The sequence below is a fragment of the Sphaerodactylus townsendi genome, linkage group LG03 (genome assembly GCF_021028975.2).
Source record: "Sphaerodactylus townsendi isolate TG3544 linkage group LG03, MPM_Stown_v2.3, whole genome shotgun sequence".
NCBI classification, from domain to species: domain Eukaryota; kingdom Metazoa; phylum Chordata; class Lepidosauria; order Squamata; family Sphaerodactylidae; genus Sphaerodactylus; species Sphaerodactylus townsendi.
Window position 1 is genome coordinate 67,515,845 of NC_059427.1, and position 19,244 is coordinate 67,535,088.

Below are 19,244 nucleotides of genomic sequence, written 5' to 3' on the forward strand. Positions count from 1 at the left end.
AGGTGCCCTGTAAGCAGGCAGCTCCATGGTGCCTGACCCAGAAGCTGCTGATCATCCCCAGACCTGCTGGTGCAAAATTTTATACCAGCATGGCCAGGCCAGGGGGGTGGAGCTGGCCTCAGTCAGCTTCTACTCCCTGCTCAGCCCCCATGTGCCAGTAGAGGTGCTGACAGATACGCCACATTTTTAGTGGCATCTCTCTCTTTTCCTCTGTGGGGGATTCCCAAAGTGCTTTTCTGTTTTTAACTTCCTAGGGCTTCCCGCACCACGGGAAAGCTCTTTGGGGTGGCATCAGAACAGCAATCATTTTTGCCCGTCAGACCTCTCTATATTGGGCTACAATTCTGTTTCTCTTGGCTTGAAAGCTTGGCATAAATTAGCTGCAACTTCAAATCTTTTCAACATCAAATTTAATGAGACAAATAATCCTGAGAACACTCCAGCAATTGGTTTTTTTTCTTTGAGTGATCATCATTCCTTGTTCTATTGTCCTGGTTTGTTTTGTTTTTAAGAAAAGCTTGCAGGTTGGATCCCACTCCCACAAAAGATTTCCACAGCCAGAAGGAATTTTTATCCATTGAGCACAATCTACTCACTTTTCCCTCTTGCTGCTTCCCAAAATGCAGCCAACAATGAACAGGGACAGTTTTTGCTGTTTCCTTCGCCTGCTCCAGCAGCCAACACAAAAAGAATGGGATCTGCTGGAGCAGGTGAAGGAAACAGCAAAAACTGTCTTGGTTCCCACCTGCAGATGTCATTCATGGGATCCAAGCCATTATATTTTACTAGATCGCCAACTGGCCATTCATGCTATGCTGAGACAAAGGCTGAAAGTTGGCTGGTTGACAACCTCTTTTAACTATGCAGTTATAATTCTTCACATCAGTGACTAGCTTTTTTTACTGGCCTTGGAGCCTTCCAGAATTTACTAAATCACCTCCTGCACCTATTAAGCTATTATTAAATATCATAGACATTTCCAGAATTTTGGCTTGGGTGGTCCTCTTTCAAAATATTGCTAATCTTTAGGCTGCAAGTACTGGGGAAGTCACTCACTGTAGAATGATTCCCTGAGGGCTAAGGCAGTTTAATAAAAATAGCAACAATAATACAAAACCAGGCATCACAAAGTGCATCTGACGTTGGACACTTGCATATGTTTGGCTGTTCTCAGTCCATAAATCTTAACATTTAGAGTGGGTCACAAGACACTGGATAGATAACTGACCCATCAATATTGATTCTGGGAGCAGGGAAACAAGTCAGAAATTGCAAGAGGGGGTGTTAAGGTACAGCACAAGTACCAAGCCTAGTAAATTATGTTTGATAATGGGAAGAAAACAGACCAGGAAACATAGATGATGAAGAAGATACATCCCAACAACCTCTGAGGACTCAGATTACAATTTAGCCAGCTAGAGAGTGGGGGGGGGGGGGGTTCAAACCTTTCCCCTGATTCTCACCTGAAGAGGCAGCAATCATTAACCTCTTTGCCTCAAAAAAAATTGCATTTTTTATTGTTGATGACTATACAATAATCAAGAGCTGGTGTGACAAACAGGTTAGGTTCCACCTTTCCCTAAGACTGACTTGTGGGAAGTGACGGAATGCTAGTGAGGACAGTTGAAAACAGCAGAGTGGGGACAGAGCCTCGCTGAGTGAAACTATTGAGAGGAGCTGCCTAAAATTGATTGAAAAGAGTTGATTTGTAATAAAGGATCTCAAATGCTGATATCCTTCATTACGAATTCAGTGTTATGTTCAAATTATGAATAAAAGTTAACCGCTGTTTGTTTAATCCTGTGGGCTGGCTGTATCAGGGAAAGAAACACAAACACACACACAAGCTAAAATCTCAATCTATATATATTTGGATACAAATAAATGATGGCAGCACATGAATGAACACAGTGACTAAGTTCCCAACCCCGTAACAGACTTCCCTCTGTGATACACCTCTGAAGATGCCAGCCAGAGATGCAGGTGAAAGGTTAGGAACAAGATCCACCAGACCATGGCCACATAGCTTGGAAAACCCACCAGAACCAGCAGGTCCAGTGTCTGAATGACACACAATTATAAAACATGCACCAAGTCTTAGTTGCTCGAGAAGCAGAGCACTTATAATATTGTTATTTTAGTTTGTCCTATAATTTTCCACAGTAACTTTTTGCAAACCTCTCTGCCTTTAGAACATCCTGCATTTATTCTTGCTCTTTGTTTCCTGCTAATTCTGAATGCAAAAGAGATTTCATTTCCTAACTAGAACAAAGGATAAAGATGGGATATAAATATTTTAATAAATAACATTAGGTATCTTATGGTATGTATGATGAACTCCTGCAGATACCTTTATCACAGCTGCACATTTTTAAAAAATCAAGCATGTTATATGCAACAAATCACCCATGTTTGCAAAATTATAGATATTTTAAAAAATTATAGTTGTTGGGGACGCATAATTTCCCAAGTCAGAAGGCACATTCTATATTTTTTCCACAATAAATTTGTCCGCACATGCAGCTGCTTTGCCTTTTGAAATGGGACAGAAAGCAGAAGCCTTAATTTCTCTGGATCCATTCACAGTATAATACAGTGATTTTAACAAAGGATATTTTAAATTAATGTATATATTCAACTGCAATCTTAATGTAATTACTGATTAATACTACATGGTAAGCCCTAACCTGGATAGTCCCTGAACTCATCAGATCTCAGAAGCTAAGCAGGGTCAGCTCTGGTTAGTACTTGTATGGGAGACCACCAAGGGATACTAGGGGGCACTACTTAGAGGCAAGGCCATCCTGAATGTCTCTTGCCTTAAAAACGGGGTCACTGTAAGTCAGCAGCAACTTGATGAATCTGTGTGTGTGTGTAAACTAAAAACTGGAGGTGGGGGGAGAATGAAAATTGATTTACACATCTCATGGTTTTAACAATTCTCAGTTATATTGTGGTTGATGCAAGATAAAATCCATAAATTAATAGCATTCAGTGTCAATGACAAGGAATGCACTTAGCAACAGCTACCTTTGAACCTAATATGACATACTTAATTTAGTTAAAATCCTCTAACACCATGGATTCTCAGCTCAAAGGATTCTCATTCTTTAATTCCCTGTTAATCCTTTATAATAACTAATCCCAAGCTTGCTACCTGTGGGGATGTCATACCAAATAAATCATATAACAGGCTGCTTACATAGTGTGTAGCATTTCTTTTCTGGGAGTTTTTCAAAAGAAAATAGCTAAATTACACATCTGTAGAGAGTTTCAGATCCAGGGTATCTTGCCTGCAGCAGCACAATGAATTAATTAGCCTCTTTTAATACCCTCAAATGCTAATATTAATATTTATTTTTAATATTTAAATCCTGCCAACTTATATAAATATGTGCAAATTGACTTAACAACAATAAAAATTCCATAAGCTGAGAAAGTTCTGAGACAACTGTGACTGGGCCAAGTTCACATAGCAGACTTGAGTGGGAAATCAAATTCAGGTCTCTAGATTAGAGTCTAATCCAATCACCTTTGAAAAGGGGGATGAAATGTCAACAGGGAGCACATGAGAAGAGGAAGTTGAGTTCTGTCTCTGGAACAGGGCACTGACAGCTGAGGTCTGGCTCAGGAAAAAGAGCAGACAGACTGAAGGGTAGCAGAATGGTTTAGATCTATCTTTGGAAGAGAAGACAATTTGCTTGATTGTCTTAGGTCCGTCTCTGGTGATGAGCAGACCATGTGCAATTTAGTCTGACTCTGGGGAAAAGGCAGGCTGGTATGAATGGAATCCTGGGTAGTGGCTAGTAAAAAAAAAGTCTGTTTGTGCCTGAAAGTGCTGTAGAAAAGTCTAACTACTCTCTGAAGCCATAACCAGCTTAAATTTGTGTGCTGCGACCAGTTTCCACTCCATCTACCTGGAGACCTGTGCTGCTGGCTTGTTCCTTTAAAACCAACCTGTAAATAAATAAAGATTCTTAGTTGTTTATATATTAATTCATCCTCAGTGATCACGATAATCTCCATACACACCACAAAACTTACATCACAGCAGCAAAGCCAGTGCCTAAATATTTGCTACTTCTGGAGTATTTGGAAACTGTGGGGAGGATTTATAGTTCAAAATGAACGTAGACCCCAAAAATCTAAGGAAACTATGTGTTTCCCTCAGCAGGAAAAAAACATCCTTGTCACAAATTGGTGCCATAGCGGTGGGATTCAGAAACAAAGTTTCACAAACTGTTACCCATATAAATATTTAAGAAAATCTGAGGCAAAAATTTTGTCAAAATGCCTCTTAAGCAAGTAAAAGCTTAAGGAAATGGAAGCTGAGCTTGTGGCTAGAGGGAATTAAATAGAAACTGAGGAAACTACCTATTGACTAAGTAGAAATCTGGAAGATAAAGCAAGAAATAGAGCTTGAGAAATTAAAATGGCACAAGAAAAAAAGAGAAGCTCAAAGAGAAATAGAACTAAAACAAAGGCATGTACAATTAAGAGAGAGAGAAGTCAAAGATAAACATAATTAAAACTAAGGGCTATAGAATTAAGAGAAATAAAAGGTCAAATACAGCATGAAATTGAATTAAACAAATAAAAAATGGAAGAATTACGATTAAGGGCTGAGTTGGGAAACACTGGGTTAGGTGGTAAAACCTGCTATTATTGACCAGAAGAAATTTCAAAAATTTCAAAAAGACCACAATACTGAAGCTTTTTTTGTTAAGGACTTGTAAAGATTTCAAGTGACTGACAAGGAAAAAATGATTTATATCCATTCACAACTACATGGGGAGGGGGGGGGTTGTGCTAAATGACATCTACACTGAAATGAGTAATGAAGACTAGACTATGACATATTTAAAGAAAGACTGAAACAGATTTGAATTAACTGCTGAACATAGCAAAAAGCAAAATAAGGAACTTCACGAAAAATCAGATGAAAACAATTGTCAGTTGGCCTGCCATTTAGACAGACCGTTAGATCATTGGTTGACTGGCAGAGGGGCCAAAACTAGAGATCAGGTTGATAGAAATAATATATTATAATGTTTTAAGCCAAAGAAATATATAGATATATGCATATTTAGTCACAAGAACTATATTAAAGTAACTTTTAACTCACCATATATTTGGGATATATATTAGAGAAGTTAGTATAGGGGCTTCTTAGAAAACACAGACATGGCTGACTCTGCCTAGGATTGAAAAACACTTTGGAATGTAGAAACTACTGATAAAGTGTGGTTGTTATGGTAACCAGAACCTGATACGAAGTAGCATAAGTGTGACTTAACCATATGCCCAGATATAGAAAGCAAGGTGGGCTTTGGGAGGCGGGAAAGATCAGGAGCATGATAGGCTATCTGTACATCTTCACAGCCCAACCAATGGATAATGTTGGAAGAGTTGCTTGGGAGGGTTTAATGGGAAGGGTATAAGTAATGTTTGCGAACAATAGAGCTCTGAGACTCCTCCCTGAAGCTCACAGGAGATCTCCCGAAACTGCAATTTTGAATGAATAAACAGAGGAACCTTTTGGAACTGGTTTATTTAACCTGGCAGGGCTTTGCTCTGTGCTTTACAGGGTACTCAATTTAATAGCACTGGAATAGTTGTATGGGGTCATACCTAGACAGTATGGATCACATGGGTCAAAATGGTAGAATGTACAGCTAGAATGGCTAGTACAGCTAGTACAGCTAGAATGGCTGAAATTATAGATTCCCTGAAAGAGGATTTGGAAAGGGAGATGTATTTTACCTTAGGGAATCAAAAGAAATGAGCTTGGCTCCCTCAGGGAAAAGAATTACCTGACAAAACCAACCATACAAAGCAGACTCCTTACACTAAGAGAACACCTGAGGAACTGAGGTGATTTAGTAGAACAAAACAGGGTATGTAAGATACAACTGTCCCAAATTAGTAAAGAAAAATAACTAAATGTAGTTACACAAGTAGAGGCAGCTAAAAACACCCAAAAGGCAGAAAAAGCAAAAAAAAAACCCTCCCAAAACCTGAAATAGAACCTCTCATGTATTTAATGAGAGGCAAGTGCCTGAAGGGATTACAAATGAATATACAGAATATATTGTTCAGTTGAAGTGAACAATACCAAAGTCTTTGGCTGGAGAGATTCAGGAGCTCAACTGACCCTAATAAAGCCGAAGCTAGTGAAGCCTGAACAGTACTTAACTAGAAAGGAAATGGCTACGAAAGAATTGGGAAAGCCTCATTTTAATGTGCCCTTAGCTAACATACAGATAACATACAAGGACTGGTCAGGAGTCTAGGAGATGAGGGTGTGGGGAGAAATCCCATTTCCACTGCTGACTGGAAATGATTTGACTAGACATGTCAAACAGGTCAACCAGAAGCCAAAGTAAAATACTGAATAAAACATCAGCAACTAGGCTTGCAGCCACAGAGAACTCCAGTTGGGGGGAGAAAAAGTGCAACACAGAAGCCCATAAGAAAGCCTTGTCTAGGGAACTAGAATGGCTGGTGAAGAATACACCTCCTAGTGCAGCGATTCCCAACCGGGGTTCCGCGGTATCCTGGGGTGCCATGAGCAAGTCCCAGGGGTACCACAAGAACTCTACCAGCCTCTCTGTTTTCCCTGCCCCCACCCCTCCACTGTGCCCGAGGCCCCGATGGCCCAGGGCGGTGGGGGCAATGCCTTGGCCCCCTGTGCTGCCTGGGAGTATGCTTGCCACCCCTGCTGCCCCCCCTGTGCATCCTGCTAGCACCACCGGCACTCCTCCCTGGCGATGGTGAGGATTCAGGGCTGGAGTCCGGGTCAAAGGCTGGCCTCCGCCCCCAGACACCCAGCAAGCCCCTTCCCCCACCCCAAAACTCTGCCTCCCCCTCCCACCCCAATCATCTAAATTCCACTCTCTCCCACCCATACCCACACCTTTCAACCCTTCCCTACCCCAATACTCACCTCAATTAATGTAATTTTACTGGTATCTATTTTTATTTTTGAAATTTACCAGTAGCTTTGACTTAATACGCGAGTCAATAAGTTTTTCCAGTTTTTTGTGGTAAAATTAGGTGGCTCGACTTATACGCGGGTCGACTTATACACGAGTATATACGGTAATTCAAAATGTTGTAAACACATATCTGTTTGTCTTACCTAAACTGTAGATCAGCCTAAAAACTGCGCCCCCTGGCAGCTGACAAAGTGAAAACCCTAAAATATTTTTAAAATACACCTCACTCACGTATAAATCGATGCACAAAAAATGTGCTGAAAAAGTTGACTTATATGTGAGTATATACGGTATACTTTTTTCCTCCCATAAAATTTTACATAAGGAACAGTATTAAAATTTACATAAAAATTACATAAGGAACAGTTGTGTTCAGTAGCAATTACAATGATATCTTAAATTAGTTATACAAACAATATTCATACTTACTCATTACCCCAGTCCAATCGTACAGTGAGGTGCCTTTTAACCTCTCGCACTTGGTCTTGGGTCAAATGACCTGAGAGTAGCTGTCTGCGAAGATCAATTAGTTCATTCATCACATGACGCAGTTTGTAGAAAAGATCTACTTTATGTTTCTGTGAAATTTTATTTAGAAGTGGAGAGAGGGGAAAAGAATTGAAAGTTTTAGTTGTATTAATTTAAACTGTTAAATTACTTGATACTGTTGAATCAAAATTTATCCTATCATCAAGTTTTACATAAACTGAGGTCCCAATTACAACAATTTCTTAATTTCTAGTTCATTACTTACGAAAAATTCGTATCACTAAATTACCAAGTAAAGCCAGCTGACAGATAATATTGGTAAAACACAAAAAAGTCAGTTCACTTCAGGAAAACAGATCAAGCAAAGAATAATCAATAACACTTGAAACTGGTAATCAGATGAATACCAAATGATTTATTCTGGGGACTGAATTGATTTTACTGGTCTCCAGTTGGTGCACACTAAAGGAAAACTATGGTTTATGGCAGGGTACCAGGGAATTAAAAACTGCCTTGATTAATAACATGACCAAGATTCCCATACTTGTTGCTTACCATTGGACAAAGATATTGAGTTCAGTATTCAAATATGCAATTGTTTCACTGAAATGTGAAGTATTTTGATACATGCAGAATACTACACTACAGAAATCACTAACCCACTTAATAGTTTTGCCTATACAAGAAAATCTAGTTGTCAATGATTTCTATACAGCAATATGCAACAACATGCAAATGCAGTCTTTATACATTATTTTAACTATCGATCTGCTATACTCCAAAAAAGGTCTACTCAGAATCGTATTGAAGTCTATTCAGGGGGGCTCGCTGTCATTAAAGTGTTCTTACTTTATTTATTTACATTATCAATATTGCACCTTTTTGCCCAATGGTGACCCAAAGTAGCTTACATCATGTTGCTGTCCTTCATTTTATCCTCACAACAACTTGTAAGTTAGGTTAGATTGAGAGTGTGTGATTGGCCCAATTGTATCCAGCAAGATTCCATGGTGAAATAGAGGTTTGAACCTGGGTCTCCCAGATCCTAGTCAGACACTCTAATCGGCATACAACACAGTTCTTAGGTTGTATTGTGAATTTCTTTTTCCTTTCAACATATTTATGGGCACACGAGTTTCAAAGCACAGTAACATAATGAGCTTCAGAGGCCACCTTGGTGACCCTGAAAATGGCAGAAAAGAAAGGTCCACATTTTGGAAATAAACATGACAGTTTGAATGCAGTAACATGAGCTGCAAGGCATGTGTCTCCTTGGAATGAAAGCCCCAATCCAGGAGCCACAGGCTATAAAAATGCAACCATGTCACAGACAACAGCGTTGAGTGCCTTTTGCAAGACGGTAGGACAGAGCAGAACGATGGACAGTCTGTCCTGCTCACTTGATACAAAGTTTAGGGCTAATGTTCTCAATCTATATGCAGCACACACAATATATAGCTTGGATTCAGTTTTTCAGGCTGTGGGAACCTCACATGTAGTTCCTTAACTACTAAGAAAAATGAACGTATAGATTTAGGCAACTGAACTATGATACTCCCTGCCACTGTTGTGCATCTGTCAGAACACAGCGGATACATCCAATGGCTTCAGAATCAGGCCTCCACATAAAATATTTTTACTCAGATTGTTATGTTCTTACTGATCTTGGCAAAAAAGATTAACTATATTTTAATTCACTCCTTACACTAGCTTTTTTCTGTCTTCAGAGCTTACTTCATTTGTGCAACAGAATACAGCAGTTTTTTAAAAGACTCATTTTTCAATGTATACACATTATTTAGAACATTTATCAATCACTTTTCTCCTAGACACCTGGGACTTAAGACAGGTAACCACTATAAAAACAATAATTCATTAAAAAGTCAAAGAATAACCAAAAAAATAGGCAACAATATTAAATCAGAAATAGAACCCAAGCAGTTGCATTCAAAATTGTAGTGTTACAAGCAGTCATTCAGATAAGCTAGTTTCCTTTCTAAAAAGTTAGTTTTACAACCACTTTGAAGCTGTAAATATAATTCAGATTTTTCAATGTTCTCTGTGAGATTGTTCCATAACATCAACGTGGCTACTGAAAAAGCCTTCAGACAGGCAGAAGGCATCGCTGGGGTCACACTGGGAAAGGTGGTGTTTCGGATATGTGGATCATAAAAGGCTTTTAAAATAGGCATAATGTGATACACTTATTTGAATTAAATTGAATATTTTTCTCTCCAGTTGGAACTCAAAAGCACCTAACACAGCCACCTTTTGGCAAGGACTGTTTTGAAACATTTTGTGCTAGTTGAAGTTCCTGAATCAGCTTCAAAGGCACCCAACATAAAGTATGTTACAATAGTTAAGTCTCAGTGTTATTTCTGCATGCCTTGGCATAGCCAAATCAACAGCTCCCAAATATGAGGGGAAGCTTATGGGCCAAGTACAATTGGTAAAACCACGCTTGGCTATTGCAACTGTCTGAAAGCATGCTGCAGAAGTTAAGAGAAGGTGGACTGGACTCCGAACTGGAGAACAGGGTTTGATTCCCCACTCCTCCACATGAGCAGCAGAGTCTTATGTGGTGAATGAAATTTGTTTCCTCACTCCTACACTCTGCTGGATGACCTTGGGCTAGTCACAATTCATTCAGAACTCTCTGAGTCCCACTTACTTCAGAAGGTGTATTTTGTGGGGAGAGGAAGGAAAAAGGAGAGAAAGCCTTGAGAATCCTTACAGGAGAGAAAGTCAAACTCTTCCTCTCCTCCTCCTCTAATTACAGACCTAAGTCCAATAGGAATCCTATGGTCCTCACAGTGGCCATCAGAGAAGGCTGAACCCCATGCAAATAGGAGTAAAATCCCAGCCAGTGCAAACATCTTACTGACTAGCATCATCTCTATCAGTTCAGGGTTCAGTTTCAGTTTATTCTCTTAACTGATTAACCGCAGCACAGAATAAAGACAACAGGATTCCAAGGTTACATAAAGGCGGATGCTGTCAGAATAGCGATGGCAACTCACCATAACACTGCAGACAAAGTCATTTAGGGTCATAGATCAATTTGTTTGCAATTTCATATATAGCCCATCTTTCTTATTTAAATTAACCACCACTAGAAGAGAACAGAACATTGTGGGATACTCCACAGCAGGTCCCATGGAGCTGATTCATCATTTGTCATCACCTTTTATGATCAGACACTGAAAAAAAAAATCAGACATCTTCACAGCTACATCTTCAACTCCTACATCTAATTGTAAGTACACCAACAGTAGTAAATGATTGATTATATTAAATATGGCTGAAAGATCCAGGAGGACAAACAAAAAGACATTCCTAATGGTACAGAAAGACTGTTCACCAAGACCACTGACACAATCCAAAACCAGGCCTAAGGTCAGATTAAATCCAGGGAAAAGTTGTCATCTAGATATTTCTGTAATTGTTTAGCCATCACCTATTCAATAATGTTGTCAAGAAAAAGACTGATTAATAATTGATTTCTAATTAGCCAATACTTTCAAATCAAGTAAGTTGGAATTGTGAACTGGCATACAGATCTTTCAAGAACCTGAAAAGAGCTCAGATTGGGGGGGGGGGGGGGATCTGAATCTAAATATATATGAATCAAAAAATATATAGGGGATAAAAATCCCAAAATAATAATAATGATTCAATTCCATCAGGACAGTTGCTGTAACCACACTTTCCAGGCTTGGTTCCGCCAGTAAAAGGTTGGGGGCAAAGTCTGATCCAGGCCTATTTTGGCCTTTGAGACAGGACTCACTGGGGCCAGGCCTGGCAAGTGGTTCAGTGCTTTGAGAAGCTTAAGAATAAGGTTGCTAATTGGGAAATTTCTGGAGATTTTGTGGTAAAGTCTGAGGAGGGCAGGGTTTGGGGAGGGGAGAGGGCTCAGCAGGGTATAATGCAATAGATCCCGTCCTCCAAAGTAGCCATTTTCTCCAGGGGGACAACTCTCTGTTGTCTAGAGTTCAGTTATAATATTGGGAGACCTCTAGGTCTAATCTGGAGGCTGGCAACCTAGACATGGCAGCAACTTATGAGTGACATTATGCCACTCTATTAGAGTCATTTGCTCCTGTTCAACAGCAGCCACCCTATGAAAGTCAGCATGGTATAGTGTTAGAGCTTCAGAACAGGGGCTGTGAAACTCAGCTTCAAATTCCCATCTTGCTGCAAGCGTCATACCCTGTTTTCCCAAAAACAAGACCTACCCCGAAAATAAGCCCTAGCATGATTTTTCGGGATTCTTGAAGGATTCTTGAAATATAAGCCATACTCCAAAAATAAGCCCTAGTTACAGCTTTCCCTGTCACATGAGGGCACAAAATCGCCATGTTATTCATGGAAAAAAATAAGACATCCCCTGAAAATAAGACCCAACGCATCTTTTGGAGCAAAAATTAATATAGGACCCTGTCTTATTTTCGGGGAAACACTCTGGTTTCAGCCTAACCTACCTCACAGTATAGTTAAATGGACAAAAATGAATTCTGTTCACATACTTCAGAGAGACTAAGTCAATAAACTACCTGATGGTCCATAAGACATCCATTCATATGACTTGTAGATAAATCAGTGTCTAAGTCAGAACACATCTCAGAGATTTTACTGGAAAAGCATCAAGCAAAAAAGTCACAGCTAAAAGACAAATCTCAACTCTAGATTAGGGGTCACTGAAGTACGAATCACCCTCAACAATTAAACTGAATATGATTCAGCCAACACAATGGTAGTAAAGAGATATGACTGCCTTGCTATTCACCACCTCGCACCCGTTCAAAATGGGCTTGCCATATTGTGCTTTGTCACACTCAGTATGAGTTTTCTTCCACTTTTATTCTAATAATCTCCCTATATCTAGAGACATCGGAAAACAGGAACTCTGAGATTTATCACCACCCCCCTCACTTCACATGCTTGAACTGATCTGTTTCACTCTTTCAAAGTAACATTTCAACAAACATTTAAACAGCTAGAGAAGCTGGATGAACATTCCAGCATGGAAGAAACACTACAGAGAAATCCTGTTCTCTGTTTCTTACTACATGAGCCCAATTATCATAACAGTTCACAACGGTAGATTACATTTTTAAAGTACCAGGCCTCTTTACTGCCTGCTGCTTTCTAGATCATCTGGAGCATAAAACTGAAGGAAACCAAACTATATAAAAATCCAGCCATTATATATTGATTTCATTGCCCTGAAATTTATTTTAGATGCCACCAGTGAATGCACAAAATCTATAACTTTAAAAATATATATTATTCTAAGACCATATTCTATTTTTAAAAAATCTGTTCTAGTTCAGAAACACAAAAAAGGACAGGTTTTATTTAAAATAATGGTTCAGTACAGAAAGGGAATATGAACCAGGATGGCTGGGGAAGGGAAGCATACAGACAGTGGAAAATAGATAAAACCTAACACACTGTTTTGATTCTTCAGCAATTTGGGAGGTTTAGGGTTAAAGTCAGTGGTATCCCCATAATCCTGGATAATACGGTGAACTCATTTGAGGCCTGGATGTCTAAGACTTCTGATAATGCTTTTACTCAAATTGGTAGCGGTGGTAATCTGTAAAGAAAATGGTCTATAATAAGTATCTAATACTAATTTATCATGGCAATGGCCAGAAGCATTCTGTTGAGAAGTTATTTTATTTAACAACCTACATCCATTACGTTCTAAACTTCTATATCAGGCTACCTTGAGATCTGTTCATTCTATATGAGGCTACCTTAAGAACTAATCAGAGGGTTGTGGTATTACACAATTCAATAACCACATTTCTAGTATCCATCTTTATCTGGGTGTAAAATGTGTTACATTTGAATCTCCTATATATGTTGCTGCTAAGGGATCTCACATCCAGGATCTGACATAACATGCTCAAATTTACAGATAAAGATCCTAAGAGAGACCATAACCATAGGCTTAAAGATGTATCATATAATCTCCTATAAAGCTAAGGAAGTCTTGCCGGGAAGCAAGAAGAAAGAGAAACATGCTTCTCACTGATAAAATTTTAATGAAACAAGCAATAAAGCTAAGTAAAACATGCTAACAACAATTAAAGCAAGACACAGCACAACAAGATACAGTGCAAAATACAAAAATCAAGAATCCGTTTAAGAAATATTACATAATGTTTAACTAGAAAATTGTGGATTTGAAGCAACCTTTCTGCCACAAGGCTTTCCTTCAGTTATGGAAAAAATAAACAAAGGAGCTAGTAGTTATATAAGCTTTGTGGGGAAAAAATAAACGAAGGAGTTGGTAGTTACATAAGCTTTTCCTGTTTCCACGGAATGATGAGTCATAGTACAACCATTATTATTTTAAATTTTCAAGAGTTATAATGTTGGGCTGCAGTAAAAGCGCTAGATTCAAGTCTAGTAGCTCCTTAGAGATCAATATGATTTCCAGGGAATATGCTTTTACATTTCACATAAATCTTATAGAATGCACAAAAACCAGGTATATAGTGTGGGACTCATAGCACAAAACCTACGATATAATACATGCAAACTTTAGAACTGGACTATGCTAATAACACAGTGATAAAATATTAAAGTTAAAATTAAACACTGCACCATCGAAATATTCTGGTAATTTTCTTGTAAAAAAGTATGAATAGAAACAACAACAAACAGTTCATTTCCAGAAGGAAGAAGATCTTTCTCACCTTTCCCTTCTATCTGAAGGGAAAAGCTGGGGCTGGGGGTCAGGGAACGTTGTGGACAAATGTCACATGGCCTTGGAAGGGCATAATGGGGGGCAGAAACTGTCTTGCTCAAAGCTGATGTCTAGGAGTTACCATCACTGTATCACTGATGTGGTTTCAGCAAAAGCTGAAGGTGAACTATAGCCTTGAATATTCTTTTAAGGAGTTATAGATACAAGCCCCGCCTCCAATGTTGCTACACCAACCTCTGGTGGATCAAGGGAATCCTGTTTGGAGGACAGTGGTGTCTCTACCCACCTCAGTCAACCCTTGGGGTGACTAGAAATGCAGTGCCAAAGCACATACTGTGCATTGGCTCAGTGCACCCACAAGAAGAAAGAACTGTCTGGATTTGTCTCCCTCCAAATCAGCCTTGCATAATCCCACTCTCACACCCTTCCTGATAGGATTAAGTGAACACAACTTATTATGCCTCTACTACTTTTAAGAAATGTCATTCTTGTTTTCAGTGAACTTACCACATATAGCTGCTTCCAGAGGACAGCCCATTCCTGGAGTGTTACTGTAACTTCAGTGATGACAGAATCTTCAAGTGGAACAACCGTTTCATACTGCCTGTGTGAAATAAAGAATGTTTAAGAAAACGTCAATAATATTTTTAGAAAGTTAAAAGACATTTTGAAAAAAAAATGCAGTACAACATTATTACTTCTATTGCCTCCTGGGATTTGAGGAGTTACAAGGATTGTCCACTGATTTATGTAAGGACTTCTTTACTGCAGGTATAATTATTCACCATGCCACTAAATGCAGAACACATAAAGAGAAATACAATTTTTAAATAAGTTAGATTGCACGTGAGCTACTTAGATAGCAGTTAAAACTCTCCCTTAAACTTGGAGACACATATTCTTAAGAACATTTCTATCAAAATATTCTGGACTCCAAATATTAACATTCTGCCTGTTTTTTATTGAGGAAGATCAGAAAAGTTCTTGCTGAAAAGAAGTCCATCAGTCACATCTGCACAATGAGTAAGCATTTGCATTCGTCTTGAATGGGAAAGCAATGAGCTCCTCTACATATGATCTGCTCACAATTACCTTCTGGGAGGATTCAGTCTCTACTGAGACAAAAACAAGTGCTTCTAACTAATATAACCAAGCAGATCATAGTGCTATCTCCCATGTCTTAACTGGGAGGGAAGTTTGGATAGCAGCAGAATTCATTTTTGCATCATTGCAATATGGAATTTGGAGCAAGTGACTTGGTGAAAAAAACTGCAGGATTCTCTCTCACAAATGCATGCACATGGATCCTGATTGACACAGATCACCTAACCCACTGTGAACTGCTACAAGCATAAGACAGCAATTAAAGTATGAATGGGACAGCATCATTCTCAGAGGAGATGGACACGGTACTGGAATTTACCTGGAGCATTCTCCATGGACCACTGTTATTACTACCATTTACCATATATAGTAATAAACTGGGTGGCTCACACCAATCACATTACAATAATCTCACTTAGATGTGATCAGAGCATGGACCACTGTGGCCAGATCATACTATTCAAGAGACAGTTGTAGCTGGTAAAAGAGCCAGAGCTGATAGAAAGTGCTACATACCACAGAGAAGACCAGATGTTCCAACTATAAGCTAGTATCTAGTAGCATTCCAAGTTAGTAACCCACAAACCTGTAACCTCCTCCAGGATAGGCAACCTACACAGTTCCTGAGCACTTTCTCTACTGACCAACAGCACCACTGTTTGGTCTAGACTGAGCTTAAGTTTATTGGCCCTCATTAATCCCATTACCTTTTCTACACACTTATTAAAAACGACCACAGGCCCACCAGGCTTAGCTGTTAAGAATAAACAGAGATGTGTGATATCTGAATATTGGTAGCACCTTTCTTCAAAACTCTGGATGACCTCTCCTCGTTTCATGACATATTAAATGCCTGGGAGATAAGATGAAATGCAGTGGAACCTTATTACACAATGATACAGGGCTGAACGACAGTCCCAAAGATGACCTTCTGGAATCAATTGGTCAAGTTAGAGTGGAACCACTGAAGCATATTGCCCCCAACCCAACAAGCCTCTCTAGAAGGAAATCACAGGTGATACTGAAAGTTGCTGAGAGATCCAAGAGAATCAACATGGACACACTGCCATGTCATTCTTCCAGCAAAGGTTACTGATCAGGATGACTGTTTCCATCTCAAACCCAGCTTGAAATCCAATTGAAAGCAATTTAGATATTCCATCACCTCCAAGACCACCTGAAGCCGTGTAGCTCCCACCTACTCAAGCATCTTGCCCAAGAATGAAATTTTAATTTAATCTACACTGCAGGTAAAAGAGTGAGTCCAGAATCTGCATGTCTGGAAGGGGAAGGCTTAGCGCAATTGTATTTTTTAAATTTAAATTTTATTTTTGTATTTTTATCCCACCCTTTCCCTGAGGGTCTCAGGGCAGGTTACAATACAATTAAAACACACTAAAATATTAAATAAACAGAGCATTAAAAATCACCCAGCTACCTGTGGTTGCTGCCTAGAACCTCACCAGTGGGAATTCTGTTTGAAGTCTATACCTCTTTGCTGAAACATGCTCCTGAGTCAGCAGTTTCTGCACAGGAGACAGGTTTGCATCATCTTTCCCAGGGCTTCTCACATAAAGCCTAGACTCCTGTGGTGACTCCAAAGAAGGTCGCTACATCAGTGGGGGAGTGAGGACTAGATTGTGTATCTTTGTTTAGAGAGCTACAGCTACTGGAAACATATGTCCCCAATACTGCAACAGTTATACTAGCTACCAATCAAGGCCCAATTAAAGGTGGTTTCGTCCTTTACATTCCATGTGGTTCAGGACTCGAATATTAGAAGAACTGTTCACTCCCATGAGTTCCTTCCAGGAATGAAGGTTATGGAAAGTTACCCCACTGTCCTTCCAATTAAAATTTAAATAAGTTTGTTTGGTGAGTATACAGGAGAGGACCTTTTCCATGGCAGCCCCACAATTATGAAATAACCTTCCTCAGAGAGGCCCACACAGTCCCCTCATTGTCAATATTCAGGAGGAAGGTTTATTTGGACTGCATTTTGATCGATCCAGCTTTTATTATAGGCACAGCAAACTGGAGTTTTTAAATTGGGACTTTTATGGGCTGAACAATTGTTTTTATTGTGTTTTCATAATGTTTTATTTTTAAACATAATCAGTTCCACAATGGAGAAAGTTTCACAATGGAGAAAGATGGCTAACAAATATTTTAATTAAATAAATAAATTTTAACCACCAAGTTGTAGTTGGTTTGGTCACCTGGGTCCAGGGATGTGTCATGGTTGAACCAGTGACAATAAGGACTCCTTGAAGGAGGCGGGCCCCCGTGCAGCTGGCCCACAATTGGCAGCAGATGACCAGCAGAGAGGCACTCCTGCAGATGCAATCACCAATTAGCTGAGAGGCACTTCCAACATATGACCCTGAGGCAGCCAGGGCAGACTAGGCCCCCAGCCTTAGCTCTCCAGGATCACTGCCCTCCCTAGAATCCCGTAGAAAAAAAGCTGAGGGCATAACTGCAGGAGAGAAGATGCAGTGCACGCTTGGCTGCTCAGTGCAAGCTACAGGCTGACAGCAGAGATGAGCCTTTGCAGGATGACTTCTGAGAGGCAGGTTGTATGCTGAGTTCCTTGTGGCTGGCTATAAAGTCTTCTAGAAGGAAGTGCTGGGCATGAACACAATTAGTTCAACTAATGTTGAACCTGCTGTCACCTTCCTGATTGATTCCTGGAACTTTAAACCTTGGACTCTATTACCAGCTTCTGTAACCTCCCTGGCTACAGGACTGTTTGGCTATCCTTGTGGAATTCCCTGTGGATTGGTGTTGCTAGAGCTGAAAGAGATAGATGCTGTAACCTGAAGGCAGCCAGGACAAGATGCCTTTTTCAGAAAGGGTCTCACAACCTCCTCTTTCAAAACAGTTGGAAATACACCCTCCTGATCCCAGTTCAACCAACCCAGCCTGGCATGATATGATTAATTATGAAGGCCTAAGGTAGAGATTGTCTCTCTGTGTTACATGCTGTCAAAGCTGCTTCTCCATTATGGCAACCTGATGACATAAGAACCTCCAAAAATGTCCTATCATTAACAGCTGTGCTCAGGTCTTGCAAATTGAAGACTGTCTTCCTTGATTGAGTCAATTCATCTTGTGTTGGGTTTTCCACTTTTCTGCACCCTTCAACTTTTCCTAGCATTACTGTCTTTTCCAGTGAATTGTGACTAAAACATTTTAGCTCCTAGGGTAAAAAGGCTTGATTTGATCTAGAACCCACTTATTTGTCTTTTTAGTCATCCATGATATCTGTAAAACTCTTCAACACCACATTTCAAATTAATCAACTTCCTTTATGTCAGATTTCTTCATTGTCCAACTTTCACAACCACACATAGCAATGGGAAATATCATCATATGAATGATCTTGATCCTGGTCTCCAGCGACACATCAGTACACTTAAGAATCTTTTCAAGTTCTTTCATGGCTTCTCTTCCGAGTCTTAATCCCCTTCTCATTTCTTGGTTGCAGTCTTCTCTTTGGTTGATGATGAAACCAAGAAATAGCAAATCTTGAACAATTTCCATTTCTTTACTGTCAACTTTTACATGATGCAATGTCTCAGTAATCATGGCTTTTGTTTTCTTACTATTCTACTATAATCTTCCATTGGCCCCCTTTCCCCCAACATTCATCAATAGTCATTTTAACTCTTCATTGTTTCATGTGAGTAATGTGGTATCATCAGCATATCTCAAATTCTTAATATTCCTCCTCACAAATTTCAGTCTACTTTTAAATTAAATGTATGATATCATTGTCAAACACTTTTGCCAATTGGAAACCATTCTATTTCTCCACATTCTTCACATACTGTCCTAACAGTTGCCTCTTATTCAAGTACAGGTTGTGCACCAACACAATCTGATATTGGGGCACATCCATTTCCTTTAAAACCAGCCACAACTTTTCATGA

The 19,244-nt window shown here is 39.5% G+C and overlaps 1 protein-coding gene across 8 annotated transcripts in view; it reads right to left on the minus strand.

The window, feature by feature from the left end:
* The window catches only part of DOCK3 (dedicator of cytokinesis 3), a 228,932-nt gene that overhangs the window by 181,851 nt on the left and 27,837 nt on the right, over positions 1-19,244 (minus strand). For all 8 annotated transcript variants that reach the window (XM_048491130.1, XM_048491135.1, XM_048491129.1 and 5 more), the window contains exons 5-6: positions 14,716-14,812; positions 7,428-7,576 (exon numbers count right to left, since the gene is read on the minus strand). In XM_048491130.1, coding sequence (XP_048347087.1) covers positions 7,428-7,576; positions 14,716-14,812 — 246 coding nt within the window. The remainder of the gene's footprint in view (positions 1-7,427; positions 7,577-14,715; positions 14,813-19,244) is intronic.